Raw genomic sequence first — 27619 nt, forward strand, 5'->3', positions numbered from 1 at the left:
CAGGTGAAACATATTATACAAGAGTATCACAGCACAGGTATGTGTTGCCGCAAGTTATGAATGATAGGAAGAAAACTCATCAACCTGACAATGCCATTTTGGTGACAGCTGATCCCTTCCAAACTGACACATTCAAAGCCAAACTTATTTGGGCCTCCTATCCTGGCACATGGTTATGACATACATATACTGCATGTTCTTCGTCCCACCAACTGCCCATTGGAGAGTCTATTGTCAATGGCTAAATCAACCTAAGTCTAGAAAGCTTTATATAATAAACAACATATTTCAAATGTGCAAATAATAATAGGATAAAGCACTGGTCCCCAACTTTTTTATCACCAGGGACCAGTCAACGCTTGACAATTTTACTGAGGCCCGGGGGGGGGGGTAGGTTTTGATGAGGCACATTGCCACTGTTGCCTGAGCCCCTGCTCCACTTCCTTTCCCACTGGTGCCCCTGACTTCCTGCCGCCTGCTGGAGGGCACTGCCAGCGGCAGCTGCGCAGTGCCGTGCCGAGGGGGAGCCCCAGCCATGGCAGTCACTGGAGAGCACCAAAGGTGAGCCGGTGGCAGAATGGCAGAGCAGCCCCTGAGGGACTACTCATCAAGTTTGCAGATGACACCAAATTGGGAGGACTGGCAAATACTCCGGAAGATAGAGACGAGATCTGAACACAATGGAAAAATGGGCAAATGAGAACAAGATGCAATTTAATAAAGATAAGTGTAAAGTATTGCATCTGGGACAGAAAAATGAAAAGCATACCTACTGGATGAGGGATACGCTTTTAGGTAACACTGTGTGTGAATGAGACCTTGGGGTACTTGTGGATTGTAAACTAAACATGAGCAGGCAGTGTGATGCAGCGGTAAAAAAGGCAAATGCCATTTTGGGCTGTATCAACAGGGGCATCACATCAAAATCACAAGATGTCGTAGTCCCATGGTATACGGCACTGGTCAGACCACACCTGGAGTACTGTGTGCAGTTCTGGAGGCCTCACTTCAAGAAGGACGTAGATAAAATTGAAAGGGTACAGAGGAGAGCGACAAGGATAATCTGGGGCCAAGGGACCAAGCCCTATGAAGATAGGTTGAGGGACTTGGGAATGTTCAGCGTGGAGAAAAGGAGGTTGAGAGGGGACATGATGGCCCTCTTTAAGTATTTGAAAGGTTGTCACTTGGAGGAGGGCAGGATGCTGTTTCCGTTGGCTGCAGAGGAAAGGACGTGCAGTAATGGGTTTAAACTACAAGTACAATGTTATAGGCTAGATATCAGGACACAAATTTTCACAGAGTAGTTCAGCAGTGGAATAGGCTGCCTAAGGAGGTGGTGAGCTCCCCCTCACTGGCAGTCTTCAAGCAAAGGTTGGATAAACACTTCTCTTGGATGCTTTAGGATGCTTAGGGCTGATCCTGCATTGGTGATCCGGGGAAGTCAGCATGGATTTTGGTGACAGACCTGTCAGACCAACCTGGTTTCCTTTTTTGACCAAGTGACAGGTTTGCTGGATCGTGGAAATTCGGATGATGTCATTTACTTGGATTTTAGTAAAGCTTTTGATAAGGTTCCCCATGATGTTCTGATGGATAAATTGAAGGACTGCAATCTGGATTTTCAGATAGATGGAATTGGTTAGAGAACCACACTCAAAGAGTTGTTGTCAATGGTGTTTCATCAGACTGGAGGGAGGTGAGTAGCGGGGTACCTCAGGGCTCGGGGCTCGGGGCTCGGCCGGTACTTTTTAACATATTTATTAATGATCTAGATGAGGGGGGTGGAGGGACTGCTCATTAAGTTTGCAGATGACACCAAATTGGGAGGACTGGCAAATACTCCAGAAGATAGAGACAGAGTTCAACGAGATCTGAACACAATGGAAAAATGGGAAAATGAGAACAGGATGCAATTTAATAAAGATAAGTGTAAAGTTCTGCATCTGGGTCAGAAAACAGAAAAGCATGCCTACTGGATGGGGGATATGCTTCTAGGTAATACTGATGAGATCTTGAGGTACTTGTGATTGTAAGCTAAACATGAGCAGGCAGTTGGACTTTTTTCAAGTGTTTTCCTAATAGCTCACAATTAGATGTGATGTCCCTTAATGCTTTTGTATGATGCTGTCACACCATTTAATGGTGTGGCCCAAATAACTCAGAAATAGTACTTCCTCTGATGCCTGATTAAAGTTAGAAATTTCCCAAAGAGCATTGATGCCTTCTGTTTTCAAACTATATAGTCTCATAAGGGAGAATTGCATTTTGTAAAAGTCCAGTAATATATGGCTTCATTAGTACCTAATTAGCTCTGTTGTACCATTCTTGCTCATTAAGACTGAGAAAGGCAACAGAGGTGTGTTGATGAGGTCTCTTGGTTCTGTTTAAACTCAACAACATAGCAAATGGGAGAAGAACGAGATAAATGTTTTGTGCTTTTTGTCTGATAATATTATAGATTAAAGTTAGCCTGTGAGAATGCAGACAAGTATGTCTTAAATTGTTTGCCATAAATTTGTTATTAACACATTTAATTGCCAATCTCATTAAAAAGTTCCCCGGTGGTACCTGCAGTCTCCTTTGTTTTGTAAATGATCTTTAGTGGTGATCTCATAAGTTTAACTTTCTTGAAAACTTAAACAAAATGCTTTATTAGTTAATAATAAACTGGAAAGCTGAGGATATAGTTGTGATCACAGTTATGTTCTTCTGTCTTTTGCTGTAGCCTTCTTCTCATTCCTGTAGGTCACTCTCCTTTCTGCTCCCTTTCATCAGAACCACTTACACTGCAGGTGGTTTCACTATCACTAGCACATATTGAGTTTTTGCATTAACTGTGAAACTTGTTTTACTCAATTAAATTATTCCTTGGTATTATAAACAGAGAGTTGTATAACTATTTATTGATAATACAAACACTATCCGTGGAGTAAAATGAAGCTTGGTAAATATCTTTGCATGTGTTCCATTCTCCCCCACCCCTTTCCCATGTTCTCATCTCAACTGCATTATTTTGTGAGATTAAAATATTTTATTAATTTATTTATAACATTTTAGGTTGCCTGTCTACACAATCAGATTCCACAAGACAGCAAACATTAAAAAACATAAAACATTAAAATACAGCTAAAATGATAAAATAATTCAATCAAAACACATTAAATGTATGTATTATATAACTACATAAAATTACATAAAATACAGAAAATCAGCCAGTAACTAAGAGTTTGCCAAATGAAACAAAAGAATCTTCACCTGCTGCTTGAAGACACTGATGTGTCCAAAATCAGAGTCCAATAGCACCTTTAAGACCAACAAAAATTTATTCAAGGTGTGAGCTTTCGAGTGCAAGGGAGGAGACAGGCAAATATCCCTGAGGAAGGGATTCCAGGGTTTTGGTGCTATAAACAAGAAGACCCTTCTTGGGTTGCCACCCATTTAGACTCAAATGGTGGGGACAACCAAAGCGAGGCCTCTGAAGATGACCATAAAACACAGGTAGGTTTATATGGGAGGAGGCCTTCCTTAAGGTATGTTGGTTCCTGGCGTCCAACCCATTCCAGTCAACACTCTGGCTGCAGCATTATGTTCTACATGCAGCTTCTGGACAGTCCTCAAGGGCAGCCCGATGTAAACTGTATTGCAGAGATCGAATATACACATTTATAGAGTATGCACCACATTGGCAAGATCTTTTCTGCACAGGAACAGCCACAACTCACCTATGAGCCAAAGCTGGTGAATGGCAATTCTGGTCACTGTTTGATATATTTATCCATAGATTTACTGTATTTATCTTTCTTCATCCATACTTCATTTAGCTGTAGTTGTATCACTTAGCATCCAGTACTTTGAACTGGAGATGTCAGGAATTGAACATAGGACTTTTTACATGCCAAGCAAATGCTGTACTACTGAGCCTTAATTCCCTTTCAAGCTCTGTCATTTTTGGCAAATCTCAAACAGGCCTGGATGAGGCCTATTCTTGAACTCTTTCCCTGACACATTAGCTTTTAGAAAAATACAAACCTCTCAATATGTTCTCATTTCATTTCACTGAGCTGCTCTTTGTGTAATCATTGTGGAGTTAGAGCTAAACTGGAGTAGTGGCAGCCGGAATAAGTTCAGGGGCAGGAGAATGGCCAAGAATGAGAGATGTGGGAGTTGTGGGGGTGGCGGCCCCGTCACAGGAATGGGGTTCAGAGAGGGACAGGAATAGGATTTCCTGTGTAGGAAAAAGATAATGTGCCCTAACTGCAAAGGATTTGGCCATGTTTCTTCTACATCTTCAAAAATATTACACACAATAGTATGCTGTTAGAATTGCATAGGCCTTAGCTAGGTGCAGGGATATAGTACATGATTAGGAGGCCTATCTCCTTCACAGGGTGGGAGAAGATTTGTATCAGGATCATGGCACTAAATGGCAAACTGCATATTACAATTTGTATCGTGTGATGCCTGAGTTTCCCTGACTGAACCAGACTAATTCAGTCACACTTATTAACTTTGAGGATACTTGTACAGCTATGGGGCTCCAGTTTGAGCTGGAAGTGTAGGGTGAGAGGGAGAAGAAGAGGGAGATGCCTTCCTGCCCATGCCATTTTCCCGACTCAGATTTTTCTGGAGGGGTAATGCTTACTCTGTTGGGCTGCTGCATCCGCATAGATGAGCTAAACATGCAGCCCCCAAAACAGCACAAACAACACTTTCTCAAGGGCATTTTAGGGTTGGGAAAATCACATGGGGAAACAGAATTCCCTTCTCCCTCAGGTCTGTGGTTAATCAGAGCTCTGTGTGCCTCAGAAACAAGTTCCTCTACAGCTGATTGTCTGACTCAAAGTCAGGTCAGGGAGACTTCAGATACACCACACTAAACCTTAATCCTAAAATGAGCAGTCTGTTTTCCCTACTGGGGATTTATATAGTTCACAGTCACTGGTTTCTCCTGGACAAATAGTTTCAGGTGAAGGGTTTTATTCCCTGATCCAAAGTGGAACTCTCAGTTGCTACTATTTGAGAAAACTCAATGTGTTAGATGACCCATGCATGAATTTCCCGTGACTCTTTCCAGTGGAGATGTCAGCTGCCTAACAAAAATTCCACTTTGTTGCCGATGTCAATTCTGTTTTCACTGTATATCCAACCAATACTCTGAGGTCAGTATTAACTAAGCAAATGTAATGTACTAAGTCTTTGTTGTTGTTATGCTAGTATAGCACAAATTAGAATGTAGAATTCACTCCCAGAAAATGTTGTGACAGCCATGGGCATAGATGGTTTTAAGTGGGGGTTAAACAGACTCATGGAGGTTAGGACTCCCAGTGGCTATTAGCCATGGTGACTAAAAGGAGCCTTGCATTTAGAGATAGTAAACCTCTGAATGCCAGTGCCAGGAGGCAACATCAGGGTAAGGCCTCAGGCTCTAAATGTTGTTGGACCTCCAGAGGAACTGGTTGGCCACTGTGTGAGACAGGATGCTGGACTAGATGGACCTCTGATCTGAACCACCAGGGCACTTTTTATGTTCTTATGGTGGTGTGTTAATGAGAAAAAGTCATAATTTGCAAATTTTATGTTACTGTAAAAATTATATTTCTAAAATTTCTAGAGACCAACTATCCCCTAATCTAAAATGCAAAGCCATATCTGTAATTTGATTTGTTCTCTTCTAAAAAAGGGCATTTCAGGATAGGGAGAGAATTTGACAGAGAATTTGGGGATGGGAATTGGGGGGGAGTGACATCAGCTGAACCTTTTCCGTTGCTTGAAATTCTCTTGAAATCTGTCTGCATTGTCATAAAAGCACAGCTTCCTGATATCCTAGTTTATTTTAGAAAAGGCCACGAGGAGGAATAACTGGACCTGGCATCTAATTCAACATGACAATTTAAATGACCATGTTACAGCAACAGTGAATAGAAGAAAGAAGGGCAAAATTGAATAAAATGTGTTTTCACTTCTTGATAAAATTCTAAGGTTAGATTTCAGCAGATCCTGATTAACAGTATTTTGCTGCAAATTTCTGAAGGATGTGACCTAGAGGACCAATTTGCTGGCTATCTCCAGGTACCACCTAGAGGTTGGCAACCATGAGGGGCATTTACTTAGAAAATATGTTGTCTGCAGATCTATACAATTGCACGAGATTGTTGGGGAACTAAGTTGGTTATGCATCCTTCCAAACATTCATTTGATTGGCTTATTTCTAAAAGTTCAAAATTAGAAAAGCAAGATTAAAGTAATGTCATAATTGAAATAAACTAGAGTTTCTTTTAATATAGGTGACATAAAAAAAACAGAAGAATCTAAAGAACATAGCTTGATTCCTGCGTGGCTATACTGAGTAGTGAGTAGATTCTATTTACTCAATATCATTGAAAAACTACTATGGGTGATTAAAGAGATTAGTACTTTGGACTTTTATTTATGGGTTTTCATATGGACCAGCCTCTGTTCACTGCCTCCTTTGAGGTAAGTGTACATTTGTATTGGAGTCCTAATAGACTGCCTCAAAACATACCTGAAATAAGAAGATTATCACATTACCATTCTAAACCAGATGTTATTCATTGCTGGCCTCATTCTGAGTTAAAGCAATGCAGGGATTGGGGTTTCATACAGCAAATTCTCTGAAGTGATATAATCATGTCAAACAGTGCTGCTCCCCCTCCTTTTGCCATACAAGCTTCCTCTGAGGAGTGGCGCTATTGGGACTGCATTTTTGTTTTTATCTTATTTTGATTCTCATTGATCCAAAACTAACCTTTGTGTGATTGTGAACTTGGGGCTTTTCTTTTAGATAATGCTGCATGTAAGCAATTGTCCCCATGTTTATTTTTATAAAGCCTTCTTCAGAGTCTTCAGACTAAACATAAAATGTACTTTATGAAGAAATTGTTTTTTCTACCCTGCCTTTCACTGCCCGAAGGAGTCTAAAAGCGGCTTATAATCACCTGGGGCTCAGAGAGCTCTGACATGACTGCTCTGCGGAAACAGCACTATCAGGTCTGTGGCGAGCCCAGGTTCACGCAGCTGGCTGCACGTGGAGGAGTGGGAAATCAAACCCATCTCACCAGATTAAAAGCTGCTGCTCTTAATCACTATACCAAGCTGGCTTCCAGCCTTGCAGTTGAAAGAGAGATGTAAAAAGTCTATACGCATATACACACACGCGCGTCATCTAAAACTAATGATCATTTTTCTCACATTCAGGATGATGGCTACCCTTAACTTCTCTGAGAATGTCATTGACTGTTCTCAATATGGAAACAGATCCTGTCCTGAAAGCCTCACATCAGCAGGTGTTCGAAGAGTCATGTACATATCCATGAGCGGAGTCATCGTCATCACAGTGTGTGGCAATTTAGCCATCATAATTTCCATTTCCTATTTCAAACAGCTGCACTCCCCAACTAATTTCCTTACCCTCTCCATGGCAGTCACCGATTTTCTCCTGGGCTTCTTCATAATGCCCTATAGCATGATCCGATCTGTGGAAAACTGCTGGTACTTTGGGATCACCTTCTGTAAAGTCCACTACAGCTTTGACCTGATGCTGTGTTTGGTTTCCATCTTCCATTTATGCTCCATTGCCGTTGATCGTTTCTGTGCCATCTGTTATCCTCTGCATTACTCACGCAAAATCACTATCCCAGTGGTTAGGCAACTGATAGTCCTTTGCTGGCTGGCACCAGCCATTTTTGCTTTTGGAATTGTATTTTCAGAAGTCTATGCTTCTGGCATAGAAGGTTATGCAACTTTAGTTGCATGTTCTAGTTCCTGTCCAGTTATGTTTAATAAACTGTGGGGGACAGTTCTGTTCTCATTTGGCTTCTTTGTTCCTGGCTCTGCGATGATCGGGATTTATGCGAAAATTTTCGAGGTATCCAAAAAGCATTTGAAAGCCATGAAAAACAAGTCCCAAAATCCCCGTGATGTTAAACAGTTTTCCACAAGTAAAGACAGGAAAGCTGCAAAAACCTTGAGTATAGTGATGGGGTTTTTCCTTTTCTGTTGGTTTCCATGTTTCTTTGTAATTTTAATTGACCCTTTTGTAGGTTTTTCAACCCCTGCAGTATTATTCGATGCTTTAACATGGTTTGGCTACTTTAACTCTACTTGTAACCCATTAATATATGGCTTTTTTTACCCATGGTTTCAAAAAGCACTTAGATATATCCTCTTAGGAAAAATATTCCATCGACATTTCTGTACTGCTAATCTGTTCTCTGGAAATCAATAAACAAACTCATTTATCAAGACAAGGCATTTAGTGGTTTCTCAAGCATAAATGGTATCTTTTGTTTGGTGTCGACTTGCTTAAGTAAATTGAAATGTATTTCCCCGTGACTGAAAGTCAGGAAATAATTACTAGGCTGATTTTGGCAGATGGAACCATGGTATTATTAGCCTTGGACAAAAGATGGAATCACCTATCAGGCAGGTGACAAACGGTTTATAAACTAAGAGGTGTCAGAGGTCAGGATTACTGAACTGTTCAAGATGTCTGAAAACCAACAGGTCCATGTACAGATGGTTCTAATCATTATAAAATCAGAGTCCAATAGCACCTTTAAGACCAACAAAGATTTATTCAAGGCATGAGCTTTTGAGTGCAAGCACTCTTTGTCAGACTAAGAACTGACCATCATAACAGTAGGAATATTTATTTATTTAGATTTCTATACCGCCCATTTCTTTGCAACTCTGGGCGGTTTACACAGAACATTATAACTTAAGGTAAAGGTAAAGGTATCCCCTGTGCAAGCACCGGGTCATGTCTGACCCTTGGGGTGACGCCCTCCAGCGTTTTCATGGCAGACTCAATACGGGGTGGTTTGCCAGTGCCTTCCCCAGTCATTACCGTTTACCCCCCAGCAAGCTGGGTACTCATTTTACCGACCTCGGAAGGATGGAAGGCTGAGTCAACCTTGAGCCGGCTGCTGGGATTGAACTCCCAGCCTCATGGGCAAAGCTTTCAGACAGCTGCCTTACCACTCTGCGCCACAAGAGGCTCTTATAACTTATAACTTACATGAATATATAAACAAAAGTTAATCTTGCTACATTAGTAAACTGTGTCATAGCATCCAAACACAGCCATATGATAACTCTCTGCCAAACCAGCCAATCAAACCCCTCGAACCCATTTGTAGTTCACACGGAGATATTAGAAATAAAACTGTCAAAGCCAAGTGACCCATAGCTCACACCTTGCTATTTACTGCCGGCCCCATCTGTCTCCATACCAGTGTGAAACTTTCTTACAAGTAGAAGCTAAGCTGGCAGCTATCTTGTCCTGGGACCAGAAAGTAGAATTCAAAATTACATTACATATTACTAGTCACATAATCCCAATTAAACTAAATTGTGAGGAATGTGGATACACAAATTATATAAGGTTAGCATGCATAGTGAGATAAAACACCTTTTGTCCTTGTTGAGTCCAGGGTATGTCAAAGTACTGAGTGTTGTAATAACTTGAATTTCTGCAGTCTCCCTTTCTAGCCTGTTCTTGAAGTTTCTTTGTAATAAAACAGCTACTTTCAGGTCCCTTATAGAATGTCCTGGAAGATTCTAATCATTAGCTCACAACCACTTGTGTGTGTCAAGTCACAGCTGATTTAAGCTAACCACAGCAAGGGGCTCTCAAGGCAAATGAGAAGCAGGGTTAGTTTGCCATTCTTTTCATCTGTAGTCTTCTTGTAGGTTTCCCTTCCAGGTACTAATTCTGTTTGGTTTGCCACATCTGATCACATTGGGCTATACCATATTGCCTTCCCTCCCACTGCCTCTTTTTATAGAATCAGTATTCCTTTCTGGATTATAATGGATTATGAGAGGAATGTTCAAAGTCATGGTATAACACTGGACAAGTTATTGGTATTCTTCTGATATGAACTTCTCAGACAGACCTTTATTGGTCGGTAGCAGGTGTCATTCTACACATAACAGATGAAAATCTTTGTTTCTCAGATCAGACCTAAACTGTCTTGGAGCACTCAGGCTCTAGTGAAATGGAACTATTGGATTCTACTCCAAAAGTTTTTGGCACAGATGCCCAATTTCCAGAACTGAGAGGAGCATTGAAAGTGTTTAGAAATACTTTCTCAAGATAAGTGCGGAGGTTGTTTTACACACCAGAGGCCTTGGAGGAGATTAGTGGAGGCCTCAAACAGCTGGAAGGACTTCTGTAGATATCAATCTCTCAACTAGCACCAGCCTGATCAATAGGCAAATCTAGATGACAGTCTTGGGTGACAAATTTATATGGTCACCCAAAAGGCAAGAGGAGGTTCTTCTATTGCCTTGACAGGAAGTGCTGGCTTCTATAATAACTATATGTGTTGACTCTGGACTTCTACAGCAGTCATGATGGACTAGGGAAAATTTTCAAGAGCCTAACAATTTTTACATTTTAATAATTTTGAATGGCCAGTAAATAAAATGTTCATTCTAGAACATTTTTTAAAATCTCTGTCAAAGTACTGGGGTGGGGGTGGGAATTCATAGCACATCTAGGATGCCAGGAAAACTTGGGCAAATCCTACTCTTCTCCAAAGCCTCTGGCTCACTAAACAAACTTGGATATATCCTACCTAGTGCACTTAGAAACCTTGGAGCAAACAAGGGAGGACTAAAAAAGCCCTCAGTCATATAATAGGGTGCGGTCCTCTCCCCCACGTTATTCAACATCTTTATGCGCCCTCTGGCCCAACTGGTACGGAGTTTTGGTGGCTGGGTTGCCACCAGTACGCTGATGACACCCAGCTCTATCTCCTCATGGACGGCCGCCCAGACTCCCCCCTGGAACCATTCGCCAGATGTTTGGAATCAGTGACTGAATGGTTCGAGCAGAGTCACCAGAAACTCAACCCCTCCAAGATGGAGGTCCTGTGGCTGGGAGGCAGAGGGCAGGACCAGGCAGCGCGCTTACCCACCCTGGCAGGAACGCAACTTACTATCGCGCCCCAGGCCAGGAATCTGGGGGTGACCATCGATACCTCCCTGACTATGGAGGCTCAGGTCAAGAGAGTAGCGGGCCAGGCATTTTCTATCTTTGCCAGGCCCGACTACTAGCGCCCTACCCGTCCCCTGACCACTTGGCTACAGTGATCCATGTGACAGTCACCTCCAGAATAGATTTCTGTAACTCGCTCTACGCCGGCCTCTGTCTCTGATCCGGAAACTCCAGCTAGTGCAAAACGCAGCTGCTCGGGTCCTCACTGGTACACCTTGGAGGGCCCATATCCAGCCTGTGCTGAGGCAGCTGCATTGGTTGCCAATTGCTGCCCGGATCAGGTTCAAGGTTCTGGTTTTGACCTTTAAGGCTATACGCGGGTTGGGACCCACATACCTGAGGGACCGCCTACCACCCTATATCCCCCACAGGGCTTTACGCTCAGTGGGGGAGAATCTCCTGATCGTTCCTGGCCCTAGAGAAGCGCGCCTGGCCTCGACCAGGGCCAGGGCCTTTTCGGTCCTGGCCCCTACCTGGTGGAACGAGCTCCTGGGTGAGCTGCGGGCCCTGCGGGATTTACCAGCTTTCCGCAGGGCCTGCAAGACGGAGCTCTTCCGCCGGGTTTTTGGTTGAGGCCGGGGTCAGCGAGTGAGTGCCAACATTCCCCCCCCCCGGACCTAGTAAGTTAGATCTCTTCCCCACCCTCCCTGCCGCTCTAATAGCAGGGGTGGGATTAATGAGAGCTTCCGCCATGTTCGGATTGTTTTTAAAGTTTTTAATGGGTATTTTAATGGGGATAGGATTGTTGTGACCCGCCACGAGCCTACGGGGAGTGGCGAGAAATAAATCTAATTAATAATAATAATAATAATAATAATAATAATAATAATAATAATAATAATAATAATAATAAAAAGTAGATGTGGCTGAGAGGCTTCATGTACAATAGCTTTAACACAACTGAAAGAAGGAACAGAGATTGTCATACATGATCTGCTAATAGAAGACCCATGCTTTGCAAATCAGGATAGGCACAAACTGAGAAAACATAATTTATATTGTAGTTTGTGGTGTGCCTGGTTCACAAGCCATGAACTGTCACAAACATTTAGGAGCTAAAGGTCACAGTTTGGTTCAGAGGTTCATGATAGAACCCCCCCCCCCCGGATTCTAGAAATATCAAACTTGCAGGGGATCAGGCCAAAGCTGAGAGTGAGCTAAGATCGGCCAGGGAAGCCCATTGTAACAAGAAAAGATTTTTCAGTTATGTGAGGAGCCAACGTAAAGTAAAGGAGGCAATAGGCCCACTGTTGGGTACAGATGGACAAACTCTAATGGAAAATGCAGAGAAAGCAGAAGGGCTTAGCGCCTATTTTACGTCTGTTTTTTCCCACAGGTCAAAGGGTTTAGGCACATCTAGAAATGGCAGTACCCAAAGTATAGTGTCTGGGTGGCAGGTTGACATGGATAGAGAGGTTGTTGAGAGGCATTTAGCTGCACTGAATGAGTTCAAATCCCCTGGGCTGGATGAAATGCACCCGAGAGTGCTCAAAGAACTTTCCGGAGAACTTGCAGAACCCTTGTCCATCATCTTCGGGACCTCTTTAAGGACTGGGGATGTCCCGGAGGACTGGAAGAGAGCAAATGTTATTCCGATCTTCAAAAAAGGGAGGAAGGATGACCTGGGAAACTGCAGACCAGTGAGTCTGACCTCTGTTGTGGGGAAGATAATGGAGCAGATATTAAAGGGAGTGATCTGCAAACATCTGGAGGACAATTTGGTGATCCAAGGAAGTCAGCATGGATTTGTCTCCAACAGGTCCTGTCAGACCAACCTGGTTTCCTTTTTTGATCAAGTAACAGGTTTGCTGGATCGTGGAAATTCAGTAGATGTCGTTTACTTGGATTTTAGTAAAGCTTTTGATAAGGTTCCCCATGATGTTCTGATGGATAAATTGAAGGAATGCAATCTGGATTTTCAGATAGGTGGATAGGGAATTGGTTAGAGAACCGCACTCAAAGAGTTGTTGTTTCATCAGTCTGGTGTTTCATCAGACTGGAGGGAGGTGAGTAGCGGGGTACCTCAGGACTCGGTGCTTGGCCTAGTACTTTTTAACATATTTATTAATGATGTAGATGAGGGGGTGGAGGGACTACTCATCAAGTTTGCAGATGACACCAAATTGGGAGGACTGGCAAATACTCCAAAAGATAGAGACAGAATTCAATGAGATCTGAACACAATGGAAAAATGGGCAAATGTGATCAAGATCCAATTTAATAAAGATAAGTGTAAAGTTCTGCATCTGGGTCAGAAAAATGAAAAGCATACCTACTGGATGGGGGATACACTTCTAGGTAACACTGTGTGTGAATGAGACCTTGGGGTACTTGTGGATTGTAAGCTAAACATGAACAGGCAGTGTGATGCAGCGGTAAAAAAGGCGAATGCCATTTTGGACTGTATCAACAGGGATATCACATCAAAATCATAAGATGTCATAGTCCCATTGTATACGGCACTGGTCAGACCACACCTGTAGTACTGTGTGCAGTTCTGAGGCCTCAGTTCAAGAAGGACGTAGATAAAATTGAAAGGGTACAGAGGAGAGCGACGAAGATGATCTGGGGCCAAGGGACCAAGCCCTATGAAGATAGGTTGAGGGACTTGGGAATGTTCAGCCTGGAGAAAAGGAGGTTGAGAGGGGACATGATAGCCCTCTTTAAGTATTTGAAAGGGTGTCACTTGGAGGAGGGCAGGATGCTGTTTCCGTTGGCTGCAGAGGAGAGTAATGAGTTTAAACTACAACGATATAGGCTAGATATCAGGAAAAAAAATTTCACAGAGTAGTTCAGCAGTGGAATAGGCTGCCTAAGGAGGTGGTGAGCTCCCCCTCACTGGCAGTCTTCAAGCAAAGGTTGGATACACACTTTTCTTGGATGCTTTAGGATGCTTAGGGCTGATCCTGCGTTGAGCAGGGGGTTGGACTAAATGGCCTGTATGCCCCCTTCCAACTCTATGAATCTATGATTCTATCTAGGATATGATAAATTTGATTTTAAAATGTCTAGATTGTATCGGGACACATACTCAGGCTACCAATCCAAACTGGAATAGTATATAAAAAAGGTGAGCTCCTGTGAAGGGAAAAAATGCCTCAAAATTGCCAGTGTACTCTTGGCTTTCAAAGCTATCTGTTTAGTGCTGAAAGCCCAAGAAAGTGAACGCTGGAATGTACTTCTCAAATATTTATATAATTGGACTTCTTCCATAATGTGACCTGAGATATTCCAGCATCATAATTTTGTTCTACAACAGTGGTCCCCAACCTTTTTATCACTAGGGACCACTCAATGCTTGACAATTTTACTGAGGTCCGGTGGAGGGGGGGGGTAGTTTACTCCTCTACTCTCAACCATTGCCCTAACGCTCTCTGATCGCTATGGTAATGTTTAAACATCCCTTCAAAATAAGATACAGACACGCCACAACAATGAACATAAGGAACATTTTATTTTCATGGAAATTTTAACTCATGACAATGACAAATCAATGGAAACCCTGAGCTTGCAACGAGATAGTCCCATCTGGGAGTGATGGGAGACAATGACACCCGAAGTGCGTTGTAAAAGGCCGGGGGGATGAAGTAAGGGGCCGGGGGTGGTGGTGGTGGAGTGTCAGACGTTGCAAGCACTCACAACAAACTTCTTTGAATAGAAAGTTTTTATTGAGAAGTACTTCATACACCTAGACTAGAGAAGTCAAATCTGCCTGAGGACAGATTTGCTTCTCCTTATCAATACAGTTCTCCCGCCCAAAACTTGAAAGTTCCCAAGGGAGGGGAGGAAGGAAGAGGAGACAGGTACAATTAAAAACAGTGTTACTTTCACATGTCCTTGGCTGTCTTCAGGCTCAGATAAGGTGTTATGGTTACCAGATGCAGGCCCAGCCGAGAGGCTTCAAAGGAAAGAACATTCACAGCTTCCAGAGATAATGGCTACATAAACATAGTTTCGATTTTAAGCAACCATGCATAATATATGGGCCTGGAGCTCCCAGGCACAAAGCTAAAAAGGTCAATCTAACTGTCATGGAGAAACTCAGGCTAATTTATGACAGGGTTTTCTAACAATCCTGACATGGAGAAGGCGTCCTTCGCAGCCCACCTCCAATTAGTCGACGGACCACATGTGGTCCGCAGCCCACAGGTTGGGGAACGCTATCCTACAAGATCTCGCAAAAACTAAAATCTTGAATTTTTAAAAGTTCATTATCAGACGTTCTTCAGTATGATAGTGAATGAAGATCTCAATTGTTTGAAGCAATCCCACTGCGGTTATGGATACCAGAGCTGTGTTGTCTGCATATACCAAGACTGGAACCATATGGGGGTGGTGGATGCAAATATAGCATTTTCTGTCTGGGCTGTAAAGCATTAATATAAAGATTAAACAAATTAGGAACAAGAATAAGCCTTATCTTAGGCCCCTCCTAACTTCTATGGGAGCAGATAAACAGCCATTTATACCATAAAGCAGGGGTAATCAACCTGTGGTCCTCCAGATGTTCATGGACTACAATTCCCAAGAGCGCCTGCCAGCAAACGCTGGCAAGGGCTCATGGGAATTGTAGTCCATGAACATCTGGAGGACCACAGGTTGACTACCCCTGCCATAAAGGACACTTCCATTGTCAGGGACCAAGTAATATCTCTGTGTTTATCTTATCATCATCGTTGTCGTCACTGGATTTATTCCCCGGACTCCCAGACTAGCTGGCTCATGGTGGGTTACAAGATAAAAAATAAACACAATAAAAACCACAATAAACCCAATCATTGCAATCCCCACAGGCAGCTTGGTCTCTGGATGCTGCAAACCTGAAGCTGGCTGTGGCTGCCACTTGTGATAACATGACTCCCAATGGCCACCTAGCATAAACATCTGCAGCCTTCCTTTTGAGGCTGGTATTAGTGTGGGCTGACCCCAATACATGCCAGTCCCATGCCCCACCTTCCCAACAGCAGAGATTAATTGAGTGCTCGCTGCCCTCATTGGGGCAGTGGGATGTTGGCTGCTGTGTGGTGAAATGGCTTGCAGGTGGATGTTTTTCTGTGGAGGCTCTGCTTCCTGGCCCTCTCATCACCAAAACCTGTCTACTTGCTTGCCCCAGGCATCAAATATGGTAGGTACACTACTGCTACCTCCTTCTATAATGGCACTCATTCGAACATTTCTCAGAGTTATTGGGGTTGTGGGCTCATTCACACGCTGCCACCATTTATTCATATCTTAAACATGGATTGGGCAAGATCTTTACTGGGTGTGTATATGGGTTTGTTTCCACCCCTGAGACACACAGTCCCACAGTGTTAAACAATACAAGAAGTTATCTTTTATTCATGGTATGGACATAGCACTGACTAAAGTAACGTAGAAGTTCTGTTTCATTTCCATTGGCCTTTTGAACTGTTCCAATATTCCAGCATTTTGAATCTCTTTCTCATCAGCTACTTTTTATGCTTATCTTTGCCTCCACTTCACTCAATCAGACAAATTGTTTATCTCTCATTCCTTAAAGGACAACTCCCCACTACCATCTTAACTGCTGTTTTCCAGATGTCTCTCCTCGACATTCCATTACCTGTTATTGGTTACTTTTAGGGAGAGGCAGAACCTTCCCTGTCAGTCACACTATTATTCCTGTAGGACCCCCTTCCTGCTCTAGGCTTTATTTACTGTTTCTCTGTGCTTTTAAATAGAAGAAGAAGACGAGTTGGTTCTTATATGCCACTTTTCCCTACCCAAAGGAGTCTCAAAGCAGCTTACAGTCACCTTCCTTTCCTCTCCCCACAACAGACACCCTATGAGGTGGGTGAGGCTGAGAGAGCCCTGATATTCCTGCTCGGTCAGAACAGCTTTATCAGTGCTGTGGCCAGACCAAGGTCACCCATCTGGCTGCATGTGGGGGAGTGCAGAATCGAACCCGGCATGCCAGATTAGAAGTCCGCACTCCTAACCACTGCATCAGACTGGCAGTTTAATTTTGATTTCAGTTGTTTTTATGGTCAGCTTTAATAATTATTATATAATAATTACAGTTCTATGATTCTATGATTCTATAATAACATATCATGTCTTTCCACATTGCTCCGGGTGAGTAATAATATTTAAAACATAAAGTTTTAAATCTTCAAAAATTATAATTTTTCTGATACCTCCAGCTAAAACTTCCAGGCAGGGTTTTTTTCTAAGGAGCCAAACTTCCACCTTACTCCTCCTCTAGCGGTGAGGCCAGCCTTTATTGCTGGGTGTTATTTTAGCCCTCAGCCATAAACCTGGTGGAACAGCTCTGTCTTGTAGGCCCTGCAGAGCTGATTTAGGTATTAGGCGTGCATTTCACTAGGCTGGAGTCAAGGCCAGAAAGGCTCTCGTCCTGGTTGAAGCCAACCACCTCTTTTTGGTTGGGGACTGTTAGGCTGCTTTGATGGCCATAGTGTGGCAGAAAGGCATGGTACAAATTTTGTAAATCAAATAATGAAAAATGACTGAATGAATAAATGAAAAAAAAAACGCTTAGGATATAGATCATAGTCGTGTTAACATTGCATGCACAGTGGCTGAAAGTACAATTCTAACAGTTGTTGGGTATTTGGAATGCTGCACCAATGTTTAAATCATGCCTAAGAAGGGCAAAGGAAGGTAGTTTGTATAAAGGAGAAAGGTTCCTAGGAAGGTGGCTGTAGTAAAGGGTAGTGACAGAGGCAGACGGGGAGTTTAAAATGACTGCAGAAGCAGGCCTCTCCATGCCCTACGTGGAGGTGTGACCCAGCAATGCAGGGCCACTCAACACATACCCATCTACAGGACCAGCAATAGGCACCAGATCTATCAAGCCATCACCTTATTCCACAAGCTGCCACTGATTATCGTTGCTGAGACAGAGCTGAGTGGTAGCCCCTGAAGAGTTGGCTCACAGCACTAGATGGGGCATTAAGACTGGTTTGCTCTTGCTTATTCCTTGCTGTCAGTTGCCCTCTAGGGCAGTAGTCCACAGAGAACTTTCCTGGTATGTTAAATGGCCAATCCATCCCTGAGTAGGGAGACAGTTGTATAAATGAAGGGCTTAGGAGGACTGTTTTGCAAAAGGATAGGTACTAATGGATGCCATCTTTACTCGGATGGAAGATATAATCTGAAAAGATTTCACTGTAAGTTATCCTTGGAGCCATGAATGTTCCCATTCACTTATGACAGAATGAAAAGTTGCAGAGTTGGAACCAAAAACCAGGTGTGGTTATGAGAAACTTATGAATCTCATTAGAGGCACATCCCTGACTTTTTTTGTCTCTGTGTATTAGGAATATTTCAGCACCACAATTATTATTGCATGCAAAAAGCTTTAATATGTATATTTGTTGTCTGTAGGAAACCATATGTGGAAGGAACCATGCAGGAAGAACAAACACAACATTCACCTTTTTTAAACTAATGAGGGGGGGGGATCCAGTCAAAATATTGTTTCCTGGGAAAATCTGAAATGCAAAAGTGATCAGGTAGAGATTTAACCTAATGACTGACACAACAAAATATGTTCTGGAGGGTTTCCCCCATTTTTTGAGGTGTGGTGGTATCTGCATTATAGTGATACTTGTATCTCACACCTACCAGTTTATTATTTATGTCTGTTAATACATTTTATTAAAAATATAGAAGATTTGCAATGTAATCCTAAGCAGCGTTCCCAGTCAATGGACTCAGAAGGATGAAACTCTTATTAGAATTGCCCTGCTAAAAATTGTACTAAAATATACATTTCCATATTTTTCTTCTTACTGGTCTCTGGAGTTCATATTTTATTCTCAGAAGCAGCCCATAGATCATAATTTGTTTTTCTAACTGCAGTACACAAATGGTATCATTTGAGGTCATAGATCTGCTTTGGATCAAATCTTTGAATCCTAAAATAAAAAAGCCGTGTTCCACAAGCAAATGATCTTGGCATTGTTTCTGTGGGATTCCATGCATCTTTGAGTCATTTCTGGCATCACCTTTTTCGGACACCCATTCCCCATTTTTAAAACATTTTATTATGCTTATTCATCTACAAATAACATCACCACTGAACAAAAAACAACATAAACACGCACACAAATAATACAAACATCTCTTTTCAGCCTAAGACTTGACTTCCCACATAGCTCACCCTCCTGGAGAAATAAACTCTCTTTCTGTGCTAAGAAAAACTAAGAATTCTCTGCTGCTTCATTTTATGTTTTATGTTTTGTTCCCCATTTGACAAGTCTACGTAATAATGCAGAAATGGCTGAGCATCTTTTATAAAAAGTTTACCCCGGGTGTATACATGGACCACGAAGCAGCTGTGAGTTTCAGTGATCTGGAGCTCTCTCCCATATACAGTGAAAATCGTTCTTCAAAATTATAATTTTAGTGGTTCATAAAGCAGCACTGGAACATGTGCCTCTTTCTCTTTCCAGTGAAATCAGTCTTACCAGAATTATTTATATACAAATATTGGAAAATTGTCTTTACACTATGAAATTGTTGAACTGCACATGGTGGGGCGAGGGACTGTCCCATCCTTTGCAAAACCTTAACAATATTACTGTATTTACCAAGGTTATTACCAGTACCCTCTAATAATAACTTGGCTTACATTATAAATAAGCTATTTGTTATACTTTCCTTGATTCACTTTCAGAATGCATTGACATCTGTCTGTACTGTTATATATTCAGTGGTGAGGACTATGTAAAGAGATTTTCATTGGGATAGTTCATCCAGAAAAGCTTCACTCCCCATTTTAAATAATATGGAATCACAGATTCATTAGAGGTATAATTGTTCAAGTAGCTCTTCACTTTGAACCAGGACAGAACCAGAATATAATGCCTTTCACAATCTATTCATATTAGCATAGCGTGCTCCAAACTGCAGAAGGACAAAATGGCACATCAACTTAGCAAATCACAGGGCAATGTCTCAGTGGCTGAAAGTCGCTGATAACATCATAATGTTTCTTTTCCTTTGATCAAATATTGCTTTTTAACCGTTCATAAATTGTATTAAGAAATAGCATGATGTTGAATTGCTTCCATAATAAAATAGTTAATATGGGGTTCTATCAACAGTGTTCTCTTTTGTCCCAGTCACACCTGTGGATTTTTTAATGCTTTCTTCTGCTAACAAATTGTATTGCCAGACCATAATTATGTATTAGGGGTATTGCATTTCTTTTAATCCTAACCAACTGTGTGCTCAGAGCAAGCTGCTGAGTAGAATATCACTAACAGGAATTTCTTTGCCTGTATAAATCAACTGAACTCTTGCCTGATGAAGTCAAGAAAGAAGTAGAGTCCATCAAAGCTCATTGTAGTTCAGTTTGTAAAGGTGTTATATCTCTGAGTAATCATATTAGCCATTGATTCAGGGGCTCTAATATATAGCCAGTATCACTAGGAACAACAATCAGAAAACAGGACATTGGAGCATATGCCAGATCCACAGGCCGACCCTAACAAAGCTGTCATTCCATGATCACTTGTACTGATCACCTGAGAAGATTAAAAGCAGCACAAGAAAATAATCAATTTATATTGTATTATTATATCAAGTTATGGAAGTAATGAACAAGCCCAACTCCTCAAAGCCCACTGAAGTCATTCAAGGGCACAACTCCAGGTAGGACTGCACTGTGAGGGTGAGTATTCGGAGAGATAAGATGGGTCATCTTAGCAGCTACTACCTAGATAAGCAACAAGAAGCAAGAGGATAAGGTATAAATGTTTACCTGAGACCAGGCAAAGTAAGCAGTGGGGTCACCCAGTGAATCTGTGTTGGCATAAATTTCATTTCACAAAGCAGGCTGTTCACCTCTAAAGTGTCACTAGATACGTTTTGTTTTTTATTGGTACAAATATTCAGACTATGCATATATGTTGATAGGGGAGAAATGTGCAGTGAAAAGCCAGAAAACAGGTCTTGGGGTTATGGCAAGTAGTCAAGTGAAAACACTGGCTCATTGTTTAGTGGCAGTAAAAAAATGCAGTTTCATATTAGGGTTGATTAGGAAAGGGGCTTTGAGAACAAAGCAGCCAGCAACGCAATGGCTTTATTTTAAACCCACAGTGCAGTAGTTTGGGAATACTATATATGGTGAGTGTGTGTTTGTGTGTAAAGCAGCCATCTTTTCTCAGAAAAAATTATCATAGTGCTGGAACAGGGCAACCCCCAAAAATCATAAATGTAAAGAATCTCCCCTGTCAAAGTTTCTGAAGCTTTTTTATTTTAGGTGTAAAGACAAGATAAATGTTGAATTATTCATGGTATGGGAAAGGTAGAGAGTGTAATTTATGATCCTGTAGACTAAAGTCACCCAATGAAATAATTTCCTGAAGAAAGAATCTTGTTACTTGTTATATAATTAGATATTTGCTGCCACAAATATGTCCTAACCAATGTATTTTCCCTTCCATGGATGTACTAGTTGCTCTTCCAGATAAGTATAATATCTGGTATAATAAGTATATTGGTTACATTGATATACTTAAATAAATATAAGAAATAATGTTATTTCATTTTTTTAAAATAGAAACTGCCATTTTTTAAGGAAGAGTTCTTCATCAAAGGCGCTAAATCATGAACTCAACCACATTCTGGAGCACACAGGGTGTGCAATACTGCTTTGAACTTGTGAATAATTCATGTCCCAAAAACCTGAGGTCTCCAATCAGCCTTTTTGTTATGTATCTCTTTATGTTGGGGGCCATACTGGTCACCCTATGTGGAAATATGTTTGTGATTATCTCCATCCTACATTTCAAACAGCTCCATTCGCCGACCAACATTCTCATCTGCTCCATGGCAACCACAGACTTTTTGCTCAGCTTCATGGTGATGCCATACAGTATGGCTAGGTCAATAGACTCATGCTGGTACTTTGGTGACCTTTTTTGCAAAGTCCATACCTGTTGTGATATCATGCTGTGTACCACTTCCATTTTCCATTTGTGCTTTATCTCTATTGACCGCTACTATGCTGTGTGTGCTCCCCTTCATTACGTTACCAAGATAACAATTCCCGTGGTTGAACTTTTTTTATTAATTAGTTGGTCTGTCCCAATTCTGTTTGCATTTGGCCTAGTTTTCTCAGAACTCAATATTGATGGCATAGAAGACTATGTGGACTCTCTATATTGCTATGGGTTTTGTTCGCTGATATTTAATAAGTTGTGGGGTGTAATGGCTTCATTAATAGCATTCTTTCTTCCTGGAACAATCATGGTGGGCATTTACTTACACATATTTAAAGTGGCAAACAAGCATGCCACACAAATCGCTCAGATTCTGCGATCATCAAAATCTGAGTCAGACAAAAAAGGGAAAATTTCTACTAAAAAAGAAAGCAAAGCTACCAAGACATTAAGTATAGTAATGGGAGCATTTGTTCTTTGCTGGTTACCTTTTTTTGTTCTTACTATAACAGACCCTTATATTGGCTTCTCAACCCCTGAGGATTTGTACAATGCCTTTCTCTGGCTGGGCTATTTCAACTCTATGTGTAACCCCATAATTTATGGCTTATTTTACCCTTGGTTTCGCAAAGCATTTAAAATGATTGTGACAGGCACTATCTTCAGAAGAGATTCTTCTGTAGCCAATCTCTTTGGGAGAAATGTTTAAATATTTTTAATTGTCAGAGGGAACTCACTGCATACCATGTTCAGTCTTTTAGTGGGCTTCTATTGGTTTCATCAGATGCTGTTTTAAACACTTTTAACTGCATTTTCCTTTGGTCTTACTTCAGTTCCTACTCTTAGCTTATTGCTTTAGAGAAGAGTTGTTTTAATACCCTGCTCCACACTACCTGAAGAAGTCCCAAGGCTGCTTACAAACCTTTGTGTCCCCAGAACAGACACCCTGTGAGGTAGCTGGGGCTGAGAGAACTCTGAGAGAACTGAGACTAGCCCAAGGTCACCCAGCTGCCTGCATGTGGAGGAGTAGGGAATCATTGCTTATGTTGAAAGAAATCTTGTATATAGGTCCCCAGCATGCATGAGGCTTCATGCATCCTTAAAGCTCCAGAAAAGACCTCATCTGCCTGCCCTCTAACAGCAGTCTCCTGTTCAAGACCCCTGAGTGGACACATTCAGATGCAGCATCTCATCCAGAAACACAGAAGTTGGAGGGACAAAGCAGAAGGCTGGATCAAGTGAAGAAGCACACAAGAAACAGCTTGAAGCTCTCAAATTTTTGGCTCACTCAAGCAGCAGGCAGAAGTCATGAGATCCTGGCGGGAACAAGGACTTCTCTCTGGCTACAGGAAAAGGAGGTATGAGTTGAGCTCCAGACTCTGCTGGTTTATCACCACCAACAAAATCAGCTTGTGCTTTGGTCCAGGCAGCTTCCTCCTGTCAGGCTACAGGACCTCTTGTGGAGATTCTTGGTCTCCAGTGATGGCTAGTTTTTGTTCTGCTTTTTGTTGTCTCTGTGTAACCACTTTGGTCAATTTTAATCAGCTCTGATGTAGTCTTCCCTTGAAAGTCAACATCTGTCCACCATTATCCATCCTCTGACTATAACCAGGTTTGCTTGCTACAGTACAGTGTGTATGGGGCTGCCTTTGAGGATGGTTTGGAAACCTGACTTGGGACAAAAACCAGCAACAAGATTTCTGGTTGAAGTAAATTACAGGGAACATATCTTGATGGTCTTGAAGGAACTATAGTGGCTGTGATTTACTTCTGCACCCAATTCAAAGTGCTGGTAATTACCTTTAAGGCCTTAAATGGTGTCAGGATATTTAAGAGACTCCTTGCTCCATTAGAGCCTGTATGCTAGGTAACATTACTTATGGCTCCCACCTTCTGAAGTAAAGCTCCCATCTACTGAGTTCCTACTTTTTAAGTTCCAACTTTCTGAAAGACTGGGGAAATGCAATTGGGTCCTCCCCTATCCTTGTGTAATCAGTACCCCCACCCCTGGGGCCGACATTACCCCCTGGGCTAACATCAGCAAGTGATATTAGAGGATTCACAACTGGCAGCGGAAGTCGTGAGGTGTTTAGGATTAAGTTAGAGATAGGTTTGGTTGCTGCCTTCTATGTTGCAGTGTTGGCTAGATGGTATAGTCGTGCCAGCTGTACGGGGATATGTACTTTGATTTGCTGTGTAGTAGTGAATATTCTGATGGGTTTATTGTTTTAATCTTTTACTATTGGTTCTTTTAACTTATGATTGGATGTCACTCTGCTGAGTCACTTTCTTCCATCGCTGGCCTCCAATTTTCCTTCCTGATCTCATGCAAATTAAGACTCATCCAGTAAGTTACCAGCTATTTCCAAGGGATTCTGGAAATTATCAATTATAATGTTTAGCATTAAGAGGCAGAATATTAAATATATAAGATAAAAGATGGACATTAGTTGAGTTTTAATTTCCAAGCAAACATTATATGTTTTAGGAACTGTGGTTTTCAATATTTGTGCTTGGCAGATATTTTTTCATCTACAATTCACATATATTTATACACTCACACTTGAAGTCAAAATAAATTTTGTTGTGACTCCAAGAGACCCAGAATATTCAAACTCTCTTGAATATGATAGATGGCATTCATTCCACACCCCTTATATATTTGAAATAATATCTCAACTTAAAGTCTGTGGTTTACAGTTATACAATGAACAGTAAACAGAGCTCTTCAGGGAGCTGGACTAAAATAATTGCTTGGATTTGACTCATAAGAGACAGCAAAATAGCTAAATATAATCAAAGTATTAGCTATTGAAAGTAGCTTTTATGTCCCTGTGACCTTTTTATATCATTTTACTGGACCTTTCTGGACATTTCACTTAATGATGTCCCATAACAACCACCTCAGCCTCTTCTGTTTTATACTTGTTTACTTGTTGCAGTATTTATATATTGCCTTTCAAATTTATTTGGGGTGATGTCCAACAACTGACAAATGACATTAATCATATAATAAAACATAAAAATGGATTACATCCAACCTGGGGAAAATACATACAGTGGACAATTGGGAAAGATATGCATCAGCAAAAACTGGAAGTATCCCACCCCTTCAAAGCCATAATCTAGCACAAAAATAACAAAACATTATCAGAATAAAAAGTAAACAAAGCCCAAACTAAAAGCAGGAACCACAGATGCATGGCAGTGTCCTTGCACTACCAATGTTATAATGTGTACCATAAATCATGACCAGTCACCCATATCATATTTCCCATGTTTTGTTGTCCAGTGGCAGGTCAGGTAGAGCTTTGTCCAAATGAAACTGGAGGCAAAACGGAATGTCAGTCCCTATGCATGCCTCATGCTTCTGCATTAAAACCCCACCTCAAATTTCCAAGCTGCCTTTCATTGTTGGTACCCAAATCAGTAAGGGTGGACACTGCTGCATCCCCCTTTTTAAAAAATCTGCATTTTTAATCACAATATAACAAACTTTTGTGGTACACCTGGACCTCCCCCAATCTAGACTCCTCCCAACCCCTCAATCTCGACACAGTTCCTTATCAGAGGGCCAGACAGAGCACCTGGGAATTGACTGCTCCTTTGCTGAAGACCCCAAACGATGCCAAGACTCCCTAATACTTGGCTTCCTAGATCCCAAGGTCATAGAGAAGCCTTTTTCAACCTTTTGACTGTGGTCAAAAGTATTTTTCAGGCTTTGAGACAACCTGGAAGTGATGTCAGCTGGCCACACCTCCCTGTCACACCCCCAGACGTGACATGTCACCGGAAGTGATGTGTCATTCCTCACTCTCTCCCTCCAACCTACCCACCCATACCCCCCCCCCAATCAACCACAAGAGAACTCACCTGACTGGAGTGTGGAGGCCAGCTCTGCCCACTGCTGGGACTAAAATGCTAGACCGCATTAAAGTGGACCAGTGGCCTAATGCTGGGTAGACCCCCTTATTTCAAAAAAACATCTCCAAACCATCCCCCACCCAACCAACTCTAAGTTGACTCAATGCATAGACTCCAGCCACTACCAACAGGTTGATTGCAACACATGAACCTGGCAAAAGTTTGTATGGTCAGGGACCCTCCCTTTCCTATCCCTTCCAAGGCTATCATTGGCCATTTTGGGAGGGGGCAGGTTTGACCTACACAAATAAGGTGAAAACTGCCCTGTGTCCTTTTTAAAATCTTTAAAATATTTTAATTAAGTTTGCCCCCACAAACTGGTGTAATGCCTCAGGGGCTCTGGTGTAAACCTGGGGTTATGTGTAACCCTGGTTGTGAAATGCTAACTTAGAGGGTTGGACAGGGCTGGGACATACCTTCTCTCCCCAGGTCTTCCTCATCACCACCACATCCATAATTCCTAGCAGAAGCAGAGCCCATTGAGCTTCTTGTACGACAAGGCCCCAGAAATGTCACATAGGATGGGAAGGGCTGCTTCCCTCTAAAACAGTGTATTTAACCTTTCTTCTTGGCTGGGATCTTTGCTAATTCATCAGTGTGTGTCTCTGATCCAGTTTGTTGGTAGCACCTCCCCATATTGCTTTTCCAGTTCTGGTGATGATTAAAGCAATTGATTAGCAGGGTGGCAGTTCTGCCAATGAAGTCACAACTCACTTTTGGCATAAATATGGGCACAGCCATTTATTGCTATGCCACCTTCTAAAGTGTTGGCCCTGCCCAATTAGTAGCCTGACCCCTCCGCCATCTGGCTGCTTGACCCACGGATTCATGGATGCCTTGGAACCCATGCCATCCCAGCTGGGAAAGCAGGTCCTGTGTCCGGAATCCCTCACCAGGAAGCGACCCTAATGAGGCCCACCAGACATCCACCTCACTTTGGTGCCCTGTAGGTCACTTCACTATGAGCCCCTGGCCTCCCAGCCGGGTAGGCCGCACTCATATATCTACCAGTTTTGTTGAGGAGATCCCCAGCCTCCAGGAAGTACACAAACTGGACTCTCTGCCAATAGGCTCCTACCATGCCTAAACCGACTGCTACAGATAACACAACTAAACAGAAACTCAGAACACGTGACCCAGGTACATAAGGAGGGAGGGAAGCAGTTCGGCTGCCAAGGCACAAGAGGGAGAGGCAGATGCATGTGGTGCCTATATAGGCACTCACATCCCTGCCTCTGATGCATGCCACACTGCACCATGCAACCAGACACTGTCTGCTCACCTGGTCTTCTAGCTGCCACCTGCAGCATCAATGGCAGCCGTGATAAGTCATGGCCGCTAATTACTCAAATAGGTGCCCTGAACTTGTGTCCTGTATCAGGAATTCAGTTTTTAAAAAATCTTAAAGTCCCCTGTAGCATTGGTTCTCTCTGGCTGATCTATGAACATGTGACATCCTTAATAGAAATAATTTAATTGGCCAGTCTGAGAACAGCAAATCATGCATGTTTAAGGTTTGACCATGCTACAGCAAGTAAATCTAAGCTTCAGTCCCAGACTTTCTAGAGGTAACCTGCGGTGCATATTTTAAATCATGGGTTGAATCCTATGCATTGCATGCATAAAGCTCTGGTACACATTGATCCTTACCTTTCTCCACCTTACCTTTCTTCCAGCAGCTGCCTGTGAGTACTGTAAAGGGTCGTGGGATATGCTGTGTGACCTCAGTGAGGAGGAG

General features: G+C 42.1%; 2 protein-coding genes across 2 annotated transcripts; both read left to right on the forward strand.

The window, feature by feature from the left end:
* The first annotated feature begins 6143 nt into the window (after positions 1 to 6143).
* On the forward strand, positions 6144 to 8249 carry LOC143841284 (trace amine-associated receptor 2-like). The gene is made up of 2 exons (XM_077345437.1): positions 6144 to 6349; positions 7216 to 8249. The coding sequence occupies exon 2, from the start codon at positions 7217 to 7219 to the stop codon at positions 8243 to 8245; it is 1029 nt and encodes a 342-aa protein (XP_077201552.1). The 5' UTR covers positions 6144 to 6349; position 7216; the 3' UTR covers positions 8246 to 8249.
* A 13373-nt stretch (positions 8250 to 21622) lies between these two features.
* On the forward strand, positions 21623 to 22666 carry LOC143824542 (trace amine-associated receptor 4-like). Its single transcript, XM_077311969.1, has one exon. The coding sequence runs from the start codon at positions 21623 to 21625 to the stop codon at positions 22664 to 22666; it is 1044 nt and encodes a 347-aa protein (XP_077168084.1).
* The last annotated feature ends 4953 nt before the right edge of the window (positions 22667 to 27619 follow it).

This window comes from Paroedura picta, chromosome 1 (genome assembly GCF_049243985.1).
Source record: "Paroedura picta isolate Pp20150507F chromosome 1, Ppicta_v3.0, whole genome shotgun sequence".
NCBI lineage: Eukaryota > Metazoa > Chordata > Lepidosauria > Squamata > Gekkonidae > Paroedura > Paroedura picta.

Excerpts from the sequence above, each read along its gene's own strand:
- LOC143841284 (XM_077345437.1), top strand. The coding sequence starts at position 7,217 with ATGATGGCTACCCTTAACTTCTCTGAGAATGTCATTGACTGTTCTCAA.
- LOC143824542 (XM_077311969.1), top strand. The coding sequence starts at position 21,623 with ATGAACTCAACCACATTCTGGAGCACACAGGGTGTGCAATACTGCTTT.